Source organism: Trachemys scripta, chromosome 8, assembly GCF_013100865.1.
Source record: "Trachemys scripta elegans isolate TJP31775 chromosome 8, CAS_Tse_1.0, whole genome shotgun sequence".
Classification (NCBI taxonomy): Eukaryota; Metazoa; Chordata; order Testudines; family Emydidae; genus Trachemys; species Trachemys scripta.
Window position 1 is genome coordinate 51,475,040 of NC_048305.1, and position 13,954 is coordinate 51,488,993.

General features: G+C 40.6%; 1 protein-coding gene across 5 annotated transcripts in view; it reads left to right on the forward strand.

The window, feature by feature from the left end:
- RALGPS2 (Ral GEF with PH domain and SH3 binding motif 2) overlaps nucleotides 1-13,954 on the forward strand; it is a 297,768-nt gene that overhangs the window by 56,219 nt on the left and 227,595 nt on the right. For all 5 annotated transcript variants that reach the window (XR_004646742.1, XM_034778255.1, XM_034778258.1 and 2 more), the window contains one exon: nucleotides 61-168. Coding sequence is in view for 4 of the 5 variants with exons in the window: in XM_034778255.1 (XP_034634146.1) it covers nucleotides 61-168 (108 nt within the window). In the remaining variant the exon portion in view is untranslated. The remainder of the gene's footprint in view (nucleotides 1-60; nucleotides 169-13,954) is intronic.

Below are 13,954 nucleotides of genomic sequence, written 5' to 3' on the forward strand. Positions count from 1 at the left end.
TTTCTTCTTGTTTTGAAAAGAGAACTGTATCTGTTCTTTTTTTTTTTTTTATTTTGACAGAAGAGTAGCAGCTCTGAATCCTTAAGTGATAAAGGTTCTGCTGAACTGAAGAAAAGCTTTGATGCAGTGGTATTCGACGTTCTCAAGGTTACACCAGAAGAATACGCCGTAAGCAATCAACAAGTTATCTTTTTGTGGGAATACTTATACTTTTGGTGCTGTTTGTTTTCCCCTCTTAACAACCCTATTTCTCCCCACCTCCCACCCACAGGGCTTCAAAAAGAGGCCCTCTGTGGTTCCTTCGGTCACAGGTGCCGATTTCCTCCAGGCCCTGGGCTGGACAATACAGGACATACATTTCTGGGGGGAAATCTAAGACTGGGAGTGTGTTGGGGTCACCCTGCAGTATAACCAAGACTGATAGGAGCCTGAGAGTAATCCAGCTATGGCTGGCAGGCTGCAGTTACACACAAACACTCAAGTTGTGGCTTGCATGCTGGAAAGTTGTTTGTGAACAGCCCAAGTAGAAATTCCTTCAGCAAGGCATTGTAAAGCACCCAAAGTTGCAGGGCAGGGGTGACAGCTGCTCATTAGTCTGGATTGTACACTGGTATGTTACAGAAAGGTGGTTTTATGATTTACAGCATACAGACTCGAGATCTGTGTTGTGTTAAGAACATAAGAATGGCCATACTGGGTCCGACCAATGGGCCATATAAACCAGTTTCCTATCTTCTGACGGTGGCCAATGCCAGCTGCTTCGGAGAGAATGAACAGAAAAGGGGTAATGTTGAATGGTCCAGTCCCACCTTCTGGCAATTGGAGGTGTAGGACACCTGGGGCATGGGGTTGTCTCTATGACCATCTTGGCTAATAGTCATTGATGGACCTATCCTCCATGAACTTATCTAGTTCTTGTTTTTAATCCTGTTACATTTTTGGCCTTAACATCATCCTATGGCAATGAGTTGCACAAGTTGACTGTGCATTATGTGAAGAAGTACTTCCTTTTGTTTATTTTAAATCTGCTGCCTATTAATTTCATCAGGTAGTTCTTGTGTTATGTGAAGGTGTAAATAACATTCCCTATTAACTTTCTCTATCGCATTCATGTTTAATAGACCTCTTGTCATATCCTCCCTTAGGGCAGGTCTACACTAGAAGCACTACATCGGTGCAGCTGCGCCACTGTAGCATGTCTGGTGAAGATGCTCTGTGCTGATGGGAGAGTGTCTCCTGCTGATGTAGTGCCAGAGTGGACAGCGCTTAGGTTGCATCGCACAGCTGGGTGTCTTTTTCACACCCCTGAGTGATGCAACTTTGATTTAAGTGGTAGTGTAGAACTGCCTTTAGTCATCTTTTCTAAATTGAACAGTCCCAGTCTTTTTAATCTCTTCTCATATGGAAGCTGTTCCATAGTCCTAATAATTTTTGTTGACCTTGGGCAAGTCACTTTTACTTTTCCTCAGTTCCTCATCTGTAAAATATGGTTTATAATACTTGAATTATAATATCATTTGAGCAAGATTAGCTCCAGGTTTTAGCTCCTCAGTGTGAAACTGGTAGAATTCCCTTAGGTCATGAGGATTGGTAACCTTTAAGGGCAGCAGTAGAGGTGTAGAGCAGTGGTTTTCAAACTTTTTTTCTGGCGATCTAGTTGAAGAAAATTGTTGATGCCCGCAACCCAACGGAGCTGGGAATGAGGGGCTTGGGGTGTGGGAGGGCCTCGGGCTGGGGTGGAAGGTTGGGATGCAGGGGTAGGGCTGGGGATGAGGAGTTTGCGGGAGGTGGGGGGAGTTCAGGTCTGTGGCAGTGGGTTGGAGTGTGGGAGGGGGTCAATATCCATGTCCAATGCACAATTTGGTAGAGCAGTTTTTCCAGTCACAGTTGAATTAACCAGTACTGTGACACAGAATTCTATCAGACTATCTCTAGAGTAGGAATGTGTAGAGGTCACTTGGAGAAGCAGCACTCACTCACTCTTACATTCCCCTCGTCATCAGAGTTCTTATTACAGTTGCAGACCTGAGGAAATTGTGGAAGGGACTTATTGCCACACTCCCTTTTATAGCCTACCCTCAGAACATTTGGGAATAATGAGGAGGAGCAGGAAGGCATGTGAGAGTACTCCAATGACACTTCTATGAAGTGTTCCTTGGGGTTTGAATGTGTAGAGTCCATCTCAAACGGTAGGTACAGTGAGTAAACCTCTTTCTGTTAGCGTGTGGGCTAAGCCAGTCCCATTATGATGAGAATCTGGAACATCACCTAAAACCAGGCATGCATCTGGCCTTCATCCATACCCACAAGCCTAACATCCTGGTTTCTGGTAGAGAAGCAGTTCTGCAGCCCGGGTGACTCTAAGCAGGTACTCTGGTGTTGGATATCTTGGAAGTAAACTGAGAAGTATGCTGAGAATAACAAGTTTGTGGTGTGGGGCAAACAAACCAACAAGGACCCCTTTACCTGCATCATATAAAAACTGCTTGATTATTGTTAAGATTAATTCCATCAAGGAACATGCCAGATATTTTGACTTGTCATGAATTAGTCAGTTTGACTTGTCTCTGCAATTATATTCACATGGCTTTGTATTTTTAACCACTCAGTTACCATCAGTTAAAAAGTCTCCTCCGTAATAGGGGGGCTTTCATCAAAGCTGACAAAAACTTCTGTTGAACCCATGTAATCTTAAATTTCTTACATGGACAGTGACCTCCATTGCAGGGTGAATGAGGTTTAGGAACACTCTGAAGCCTCACCTTCTTGTTCAACTCAAAGCCTATTCTTTTGTTAGCATTGTTCCTATGCCCACATCCCTGTCCTGGTGAGGTCCTTTGCCATATGCTGAATGGTAAGATCATGGGTATTTTATCTGGAATGGTCTGTAAAGCCCATTTAAAAAGTCCGCCCTATACTCCTGGGAGAATACTGTGCCAAAAAATAAAAAATTCTGCACACAATATTTGAAAATTTTGCAAAATTCTGCATATTTTATTTGTCAATATAACACAATATAATCATGCCTGTTACAATTATTTTGGTAATTTATTTCAAAATATCTGTCACCAAGTATGTCTGTTACAATACAGACCAAAAAAAAAAGATTCTGGTAATTTTTTTTGACAAATAGATTCCTTACGAGGCATATTAATACAGAACTTCGTGTCATTCATTTAAATTACAATACAGAACTGTATTTCTTGCACTTGTCAGAAGCAGTGCAAAGGCTTGGGGGGAGTCAAGGGTAATGGAAGAGCTGAGGAAGAGGGAAGGAGCCTGAGAGTAAATCTGGAGGGTGTTGGGTGTGGGTGGGAGGTTTTTCTTTTGGGGATGGGGGGCGGGAATTGTTAGGGTGTTGGGAAGCCTACCCCATGCAGACCCTGGCTGACCCCAAGCCTCTCCCATTCAGTCAGGCATGTCTGCCCCTCTCCACACACCCCTCATTCTCCTTGGGTCTCTGCAGTCCCCATCCCCAGGCTCAACACTATCACCCCATTAGCTCCTGAGCCCATGCTCCAGTCTGTCACCCCCATTAGCCATTCTGAATCCCAGTCTGTGGACCCCCCTGCCCCCCAGCAGCCCTGTGTGCCCCACTCTGTCCTAACCTGGCTCTGCAGGCAGTGTGCTCTGATGAACTCTACTCCTGGGGGAATTCTGCGGCAGTGGACATAGAATATTGTATTTTCCTGCATAAAATACATTTTGCTAAGTGTTGCAGTTCTGTGTTTTGCCCACCAGCGGCCGCTGTGGCGCTAGACCAGCCAGCACTTCTTAGGCAAAATGTTTTTTATGTGGGGAAAATACAAAATGATGCAAGAGAGATGAATTCTGCATGTCCGCAGATGCACAGAATTCCCCCAGGAGTAACTCAACTTTGGGGGTATTTTTACACCAATTTGCTGGGCAATACTGTGACCAAAAGAACTGTATCTAAATGAATCTGGTATCTCTTATTGCTTTGGCCTGGCTGACTGGCAGATGGAAGGCTATATCAAGGTTCATTTATCTTGGGTAAGGTTGCCACAAATGTCTCTTCCAATGTTTCCATTGGAGATATCTGTATAATATACATGTGCAAAACATTATTGTTTGAATTTAGCCTCAAGAGGGAATCCTGTATGTGGCTTTCTAGTCCAGAGCTTGTTTCCAAGGTGAGGAGAGACCAGACTCTCCCATCCACTTCATTTTTCCAGATGTCCCTTTTATTTTTTTAAACTTGGATGATTTATTTACTTTACTGGAAGTTTAATTGTTGTCTCTTGACTGTTTTGTGCACTGTTGGATGTTTAAGAGGAACCTTGCTCCTCTTTTGTATTTATGAATTAGAAAAAAGTTAAAAAAAACAAAACAAAACAAAAACAAAAAAACTTTCAACACATTGCACCTGCAACAATCAAGACCAGGTTTATTGACTTTTTTTACTCTTCAGGAGTAAGAATTGTTCACAGATAATATCTTTAGAAAAAGGTAAATTACTTATTATGCTTCTCAATATTTTATTATATTCCTGGAATCTCACTGGCCTCCCTAGTTCCCCATAGTATTTGGCGATTCTTTTAGAATTATCTTTATTCTTGCACCTAGCTTTCATTTTTTTCTTGGTGGTATTTTTGATTGTGTTGATGATTTGGCATGGGCTGTCATCATGGAAGCATCACTTCCTGCGCAATCAAAATAACTAGAACATTTGGAGGGGGAAATATCTGTATTTAGCAGTAGGTGGAATGTGATGGATCATTAAATCTTAATGGCTCAGGGAGAACTGTTACCCTTGAGCTAAGACCCAGGAGTTGAAAATTCTGCACAAGAGATATCTTTACAGAAACTGAATTACAAGGAATTATTTTACCCTTCATTTCACAGGTATGTTATGAAGATAAATTCATTTGTTTGTGAGGCATTCAGATACTAGGCTGATGAGTGCCTTAGAAAAATCTTTTAAATTTAAAAAAAAAAAACTCTCAGCAAGATATTTAAAAAAAAAAAATGTCCCTCAGTACTGTATTTTTCTCAATCCTATACACTCTGGTCTTTGGCATCCCAAGCTCAGCTGCATACAATACCATAGTGCCTTCCCTAACCTATGGTACCTCTGTATGAAGAAAATAATGGTTTGGTTTTGGAATCTGGGTCTCGAACATGAATGGTCATTACACTTATGTATTCAGGTTAGCTGGCAAGGCTGAATGGAGCTCCATTGACTAACTCCTATTCAGCCAGTAGAGGATGATGTTGAGCAGCAATGAGGTATGTCGATTTAGCCCATCTGCAGAATTTAGATTACCATCAGAGAGCGAGATACAAAGATATTATTTGCCCTGTTTCATATTTCACAGCACTTCAAAGCCACCAAGTCAGCTTTAGTAAGAGAAACCATTAATTTGCATTAAGGTTTTAATATATTATCTATTGAGCCAGAATCTTAACATTGCATAAAAATCCTTATTATAGTCTTTTTCCGTTACTCAAATTATTCCCCAAACTGGACAGATGTTCATTTTGTTAAATGGCGCTTTTGCTAGAGTTTCTAAATTGAGGTTAACTGTTCTGCAATTGTAGTCCAGTTTACACTGTCCAGCAAATGACTTTCCTTTTTTGCCAACAAGGTTTGAATATGCATTCATTTTTTTTCTAATGAGACAAATCTTCACTTTAGGGTTCATGTTTGTGTGAATAGGCTTGAAGTACTCCATGGCTGAAGTTCTACACTGTTAACTGAGCGACCAGGAGGTGGCATATCTGCTTACTGGTGGAGGCATTAACTGGTTGTAACTCTTCTGGTGTTAGTTTATTTGTACGATATCCTATTCTGCCCATTCTTGCTGAGATGGGAAAACGGATAAATTCACAAAAAAAACCCCCTCAAAAACAAACCCTTATTTTTATTCCTGTAGGGAAGTCCATGCTTGGCTCTCTTAGTACTTCATTTTACTTTTAATTGTCCAATTCCATTTGGGTTTCCATTTATCCTGTCTGCTTCCCATATTATTACAGGAAGGCTATATGATGAAGCAATAGCTATAAGATTTTCAACTGGGCACATTGATGCTAATGAGAAAAGGGCAGAATGATATTGTATGCAAGAAGATCTGTTGAGATTTATAACACCCCTGGCTCAATCAGTGCCAGAACTGATGAAAACAATTAAATAAACTCAGTAAATACCTCTGAACATAAAACCGGGTCCACATTATCAGAGGAGACGTAGGCAGAGAGTACCAATCACTATACTAAGACCTTAAAGTCTATGAGTCTACATGCTATATGATAAAATATCTGATTTTTCATGTTTCCAGTTTGATACTTATAGACTCGTAGACTTTAAGGTCAGAAGGGACCATTATGATCATCTGGTCTGACCCCCTGCATGATGCAGGCCACAAAGCTGTCCCTATCCTTTCTCTTGACTCTGCTGTTGAAGTCCCCAAATCCTGTGGCTTAGAGACTTCAATTCGCAGAGAATCCTCCTGCCAGCGATCCCTGCCCCATGCTGCGGAGGAAGGCGAAAAACCTCCATGGCCGCTGCCAATCTACCCTGGAGGAAAATTCCTTTCCGACCCCAAATATGGTGATCAGTAAAACCCCGAGCATGTAGGCAAGAGTCTCCAGCCTGCCCCTTGTTCGTCATTATACTATTTACCTGCCATGGCATGGTATTCCTTTGACTAAAATCATGTTTTTCCATTAAACCATTCCCTCCATAAACTTATCTAGCTTAATCTTAAAACCAGACAGGTCCTTCGCCCCCACCGTTTCCCTCGGAAGGCTGTTCCAATATTTCACCCCTCTGACGGTCAGAAACCTTAGTCTAATTTCAAGCCTAAACTTCCCCACGGCCAGTTTATATCCATTCGTTCTCGTGTCCACATTAGTACTAAGCTGGGATAATTCCTCTCCCTCCCTGGTATTTATCCCTCTGATATATTTAAAGAGAGCAATCATATCCCCCCTCAGCCTTCGTTTGGACAGGCTAAACAACCCGAGCTCCTCTAGTCTCCTTTCATACGACAGGTTTTCCATTCCTCTGATCATCCTAGTGGGCCCTTCTCTGTACCTGTTCCAGTTTGATTTCATCTTTTTTAAACATGGGAGACCAGAACTGCACACAGTACTCCAAATGAGGTCTCACCAACGCCTTATACAACGGAAGCAGCACCTCTTTATCCCTACTAGATATACCTCGCCTAATGCATCCCAAGACCGCATTGGCTTTTTTCCCCGCCACGTCACATTGTCGACTCATAGTCATCCTGCGGTCTACAAGGACCCCGAGGTCTTTCTCCTCCTCAGTTACTTCTAACCGATGCGTCCCCAGCTTGTAACTAAAATTGTTGTTCGTCATCCTTAAATGCATCACCTTACACTTTTCACTATTAAATTTCATCCTATTTCTGATGCTCCAATTCACAAGGTCATTCAAGTCTTCCTGCAGAATATCCCTATCCTCCTCCGAATTGGCAATACCACCCAGCTTTGTGTCATCCGCAAACTTTATCAGCCCACTCCTACAATCGGTTCCGAGGTCAGTAATAAATAGATTAAATAAAATGGGTCCCAAAACCGAACCTTGAGGAACTCCACTGGTGACCTCCCTCCAACCTGACAGTTCACCCTTCAATACGACCCGCTGCATTCTCCCCATTAACCAGTTCCTTATCCACCTCTGGATTTTCATATTGAGCCCCATCTTTTCCAGTTTAACCAACAATTCCTCATGCGGTACCGTATCAAACGCTTTACTGAAATCAAGGTATATTAGGTCCACCGCATTTCCCTTATCTAATAAGTCCGTTACTTTCTCAAAGAAGGAGATCAGAGTGGTTTGGCACGATCTGCCCTTCGTAAAACCATGTTGTAATTTGTTGCAATTGCCATTGACCTCAAGGTATACTTCCTATACACCTGTAGTAAAGACTACTACAGCAAGTTTGGAGAGTGAGGAGGCTAAGTCCCGTTGCAGTTGCCAGTCATAGGCAACAAATTACTTGCAAAGTGGCAGGGAATTTTTGAAGTAGTGAGTCAGGTGAGGGATGTGGACTATGAAATACTTTTGTTGTAGAAAGAAAAGGCAAGATACGATGTACATTTATTAAAACCCCAGGGGAATAGGAAAATAGCATTGAACCTCCAGTACTGAACAGGTGGCAGTAACGTCTCCAGCTACCAGGTGGAGACCATACTCCTGTGCTCTTAGGGGAAAATATCTCCAATGCATAGATGATGCAAAGAGATGAATTTGATAAGTGTCTTCACCACCACAACTGGGAAGTCTAATCTTGCTGATTTTTGGATCCTGATCAAATCATGTTGGCAGTGCACATTCTGTGTACCATAGAGAATATATATATATATACAGAGGACATGAAAAAATGGGTGTTGCCATACTAACTATAATGAGAGCAATCAATTAAGGTGGGCTATTATCAGCAGGAGAAAAAAAAAGTTTGTAATGATAATCAGGATGGCCCATTTCCAACAGTTGACAAGAAGGGGTGAGTAACAGTAGGGGAAAAAAATTAGCATGGGGAAATAAGTTTCTCTTTGTGTAATTCCCAGAGAGGAACTCTTAATCCCAGAGTGTTACTTTTGGGCATCAGGATAGAAATATAAATGATGCTATGCTTAACAGAATCCTTGCTATTACTTTCGTGACAAAAAGCATTTTGCCAATTAGGCTAGACAATGTTAAGCCGAGTTAGAAGCCATGAATATGCCTCATGATAAACAACATAGTTATGAAACAAATTACAAAGTACTGCTTTCAGAATTTACAACATCCCAAGGAAATAGTGTTGTGAATATTAATCTGTAACCAAAATCTAGACTTTCATTTTGCATTATAGCCAGCAGTTTTAGTCCATCATCCATTCTAAAACCATTTTCTGCATCTCCGAGACCTATTCATAACAGTTGAGTTCTTCTTCATGACCTCACATAGCAGGCAGCAAAGTCAAATTGGAAACTGAAATGCTATAGTTCTTTCTGGCAGGCTGCCCTGTCTGTGGAGCTCAGATACTTCTCTGCCTCAAAGACAGCACACCAATTTATCTTCAAAACCAGCTGAGAGGTTTACCAGCAAGGACAGAAATTACATAAAATCTGCAGCTATGCTGCTTTTCACTATTCTGGAATAAATCTGCTTTGCCTGTAAGCAGTTGAACTAGTCTGAAATAGAGATATTTGGCCAAGTAGGATATTTTGGGCTGCCTTCATCACGCAGTAAAAAAGGATCTAGTCGTCTTCAGCCACCTTTATAGATGAACATTAAGTGGACAGAGTTCCTGTACACACGATCCCTTAAACCCAAGGCATGTCTCTGCCATGGAAGAAAAGAACACTACCTACACTATGCAACTGATTGCAGTTTAACAGCTCTGCACCCAGAAGCATATAGTCCTAACACCACTACAGTTGTCCTTGAGGATCATATGCCTACAGAGCCTGAGCTCTGGAAGATTTTTAAACTGAATGATATGGCCCCTCTTACTTGCATTTTTCCCTAAAGCAGTCCAGCTAAATCCCCAATAAACAATTTCTAAATTGTAGAAGGACCCTGTAGTCCTTGAGGAGGAAACTGAATATGTTGGTCATCATCCTACTGGCTGTAAATTTTCTAGTTTAGTCTGTCTGAGAATCTTTTCTTATATATTTTCTTTTCTTTGTCCCCCCTTCCCCCACCCACCCGCACACACAGGAAAAACTGTGTGATGGTAATCATTGTAGTATTTGAACACCTCAAAAATAATAATGAATTTATTCCCTCCACACCCATGTAAGTTAAAGTACTATTATCACTGCATAGACGGGGAGCTGAAATACTGCAACACCTTGCCCAATAAATCCTGTATGTGTTTCAGTGGCAGAGTTGGGAATTGAACCCAGATTTCCCAACTCCCAGTACAGTGCCTTAACCACAAGATTGTTTGCTTTTCCAGATGTTAACTTCACAAATTACATAAATTCCTTGAAAGATGAGCATTCCTCTTGAAGGATTCTTCAGTTTTTCTGGATCCAAGAAAACCAACATTCTCATATAGAAAGTAATGCTTCTCCCTGACACATTCTAGAACTATTACCTGGCATGCATAACCAAATATATTTCTCTTTGTCTGTCTCTGCTGTAGGTTGGTTGATCTTCCGAAATCTTTCTAGAATCTGTTTTATCTGTCCTTCCTCTTTCATTTTAAGCTATGAAGACATTCTTTAATTTATGTATAAGATTGCTAGACATACTCTATTTCTGGAATATAGAAGAATGAATTTTCCCATATTAATTTTTGTAGTCAAAATACTTAGTCACAAAGACCTACCCGGAGGACAGAACAAAGAGATATTGCAAATTTACAGTTGTATTGCGCTTACAAATTTTTTCTTGAAGGACACTGATAAAGAAAAATGATTGTGGGAAACATGTTTCATTTGAACAATTCAAGTCAAGATGAGCATTTCAGAACTCTGCTTGAAGTATCAAAAAAACGGAGCCACCCAGAGAAGATGGAGTTGGCCAGAAAGCACCAAAATCTTCTTCCATGGATTTGCGAGTGTTAAGGACTTGGGAAAGAAATTTTACTCTAGGTCTGCAGTACCAAAATCAAATTAATAGGCATGTTTTTAATTTAACTTCTTCGTATTCCATTTGGGCTGAATCTTTCCTTGCTTGGTTTTAAAAGTCATTTATTTCAGGAAGCTTGAGCAAAATTTGTTGAGTTGTTTTCATAAAGTAAGCATCATAAAATACATTTCCCCACATATTCTGAGCTGAAATGTTGTCCTCTAACTTAATCAGCTCAAGTGAGACACTTCAGTTTGGCTTGTTTTGTATATATCATTGAGACTTAAAAAGCAAGTCAGGTTTGGTGGGGAAATAATTAATTAGTTTTAAATGTGTGAAATCTGCAGTTTTGCTTGTGTGTTTTAGTGTTTTTTGTTTAATACAGTGTAAAATATATTTATTATAAAATTGCAAAGGAGATTGTAAGCTCTGCAAGCCAAATGGTTCCATATCAAGGAACTTATACATTCAGTACTGGGATGCCTTCGGGTTGTGGACCACTCTGCAGGTTCATGGGACTCTAACAGAGATTGTAAACCTTCCAGAGGAAAACCTCTAGGCTGGGGTGGGAGGTATTTAGCATATACCCACTGCTCAAGCAATTTACAATCTCTGCTGGGCGGAGCTGATGGAGATTGATATTTTTCCCCTAAGAATTGGGCAGTGAAATGCAAAAAAACCCTAATATTAGTGCAGTGGCCAATGCCAAGTGCCCTAGAGGGAATGAACAGAACAGGTAACCATCAAGTGATCCATCCCTTGTCGTCCATTCCCAGCTTCTGGCAAACAGAGACTAGTGACACCATCCCTGCCCATCCTGGCTAAGAGCCATTGATGGACTATCCTCCATGAATTTATCTAGTTCTTTTTTTAACAATGTTATAGTCTTGGTCTTCACAACATCCTCTGGCAAAGAGTTCCACAGGTTGACTGTGCTTTGTCTGAAGAAATACTTCCCTTTGTTTGTTTTAAACCTGCTGCCTATTAATTTCATTTGGTGACTCCTAGTTCTTGTGTTATGAGATGGAGTAAATAACACTTGCTTATTTACTTTCTCTTCACCAGTCATTATTTTATAGACCTCTATCATATCTCCCCTTAGTCATCTCTTTTCCAAGCTGAAAAGTCCCAGTCTTATTAATCTCTCCTCATACATAAGCCATTCCATACCCCTAATCATTTTTGTTGCCCTTTTCTGGACCTTTTCCAATTCCAGTATATCTTTTTTGAGATGGGGCAACTACATCTGCACGCAGTATTCAAGATGTGGGCATATGATGGATTTATATAGAAGCAATACGATATTTTCTGTCTTCTTGTATATCCCTTTCTTAACGATTCCCAACATTCTATTAGCTTGTTTGACTGCTGCTGCACATTGAGTGGATGTTTTCAGATAACTATTCACAATGACTCCCAAGATCTTTCTTAAGTAGTAACAGCTAATTTAGACCCCCATCTTTTTATATGTATAGTTGGGATTGTTTTCCAATGTGCATTACTTTGCATTTATCAACATCGAACTTCATCTGCCATTTTGTTTCCCAGTCACCCAGTTTTGAGAGATCTTTTTGTAGCTCTTTGCAGTCTGCCTGGGACTTAACTATCTTGAGTAGTTTTGTATCATCTGCAAATTTTGCCACCTCACTGTTTACCCCTTTTTCCAGGTCATTTATAAATATGTTGAATAGTACTGGTCCAAGTACAGACCTCTGTGGGACACCACTATTTATCCCTCTGCATTCTGAGAACTGACCATTCATTCCTACCCTTTGTTTCCTATTTTTTAACTAGTTACTGATTCATGAGAGGACTTTCCCTCTTATTCTATGACTGCTTACTCCTGCTTTAAGAGCCTTTGATGAGCGACCTTGTCAAAGGCTTTCTGAAAATCTTAAGTACACTATATATCCACTGGCTCCCCCTTGTTGACCCCCTCAAAGAATTCTAGTAGATTAATGAGGCATGATTTCTCTTTACATAAACCATGTTGACTCTTCCCCAACAAATCATGTTCCGCTCTGTCTCTGACAATTTTGTTCTTTGCTATAGTTTCAACCAGTTTGCCCGGTACTAGTTGTTTAGCAGTCTTCCTGTGTGTGATGTACTTAAAATTGTTTTTGCTATTATTTTTTGAGTCTTGGGCTAGCTGTTATAATTAATTATATTTTTACACTTCTTTTGCCAGAGTTTATGCTCCTTTCAATTATCCTCAATAGGATTTAATGTCCGCTTTTTAAAGGATGCCTTTTTGCCTCTGTTTCTTTTACTTTGTTGTTTAGCCATGGTGGCACTTTTTTGGTTCTCTTACTAGGTTTTTTAATTTGGGGTATACATTTAAGTTGAGCCTCTATAATGGTGTCTTAAAAAAGTTTCCATGCAGTTTGCAGGGATTTCACTTTTCGCACTGTACCTTTTAATTTTCGTTTAACTAATTTCCTCATTTTTGTGTAGTTCCCTTTTCTGAAATTAAATGCTACCATGTTGGGCTGCTGTGGTGTTTTCTCCGCCACAAGGATGTTAAATTTAATTATATTATGATCACTGTTACCAAGCGGTCCAGCAATAGTCACCTCTTGGACCAGATCCTGGGCTCCACTTAGGACTAAATCAAGAATTGTCTTTCCTCTTGGGGGTTCCAGGACTAAGTGCTCCAAGAAGCAGTCATTTAAGGTGTCAAACTTTATCTCTGCATCCCGTCCTGAGGTGACATGTACCCAGTCAATATGGGGATAGTTGAAATCCCCCATTATTATTGAGTTTTTTATTTTTATAGCCTCTCTAATCTCTCTGAGACAATGAATAGTGATTGACCCAGGGAAATAGAGTGAGAGTGACTGTATAGCCAGGTAGTTAGGGCACTCCCCTAGGATGTGAGACCCAAGTTCAAATCTGTGCTCCAAGGATTATTTATTTATAAAAAATTGAACAGTTTCAACAGGAGAGATTTGAGGAAAAATCCACACTGGACTAGCCTGTAATCCTGTGGCTAGGATATTCTCCTGCAACGTAGGAGATGAAAGTTTAAATTCCTACTCCACATCAGGTGATGGGGGGTGGGGGGAGAATTGAATTGGGTCTCCCACATCCCAGGTGAGTTTCCTAACTGAGCTAAAGATTATAAGGGAGGCTGCCGCTGCCTCTTCACCATTCCCTTTTTGCTCCCCGGCCATTGTATTCGTCTGGTTCTCCTGTGTTTGTGTCAAAATGCCTGAAATCTAAAAGAAAAGACTGAAGTGGGTGGAAACAAAATGTTTCATTTTGACCTCACTCAAAACATTTTTGACTCGACAATTTACCCAATTGAAAAATTTCATTTTGGGTTGACCTGAAAAAACAAAGTAAACATCACCCCTTGCCCCCTGTGTATTTGAACTAACCAAAAAATCCATTGTAAAG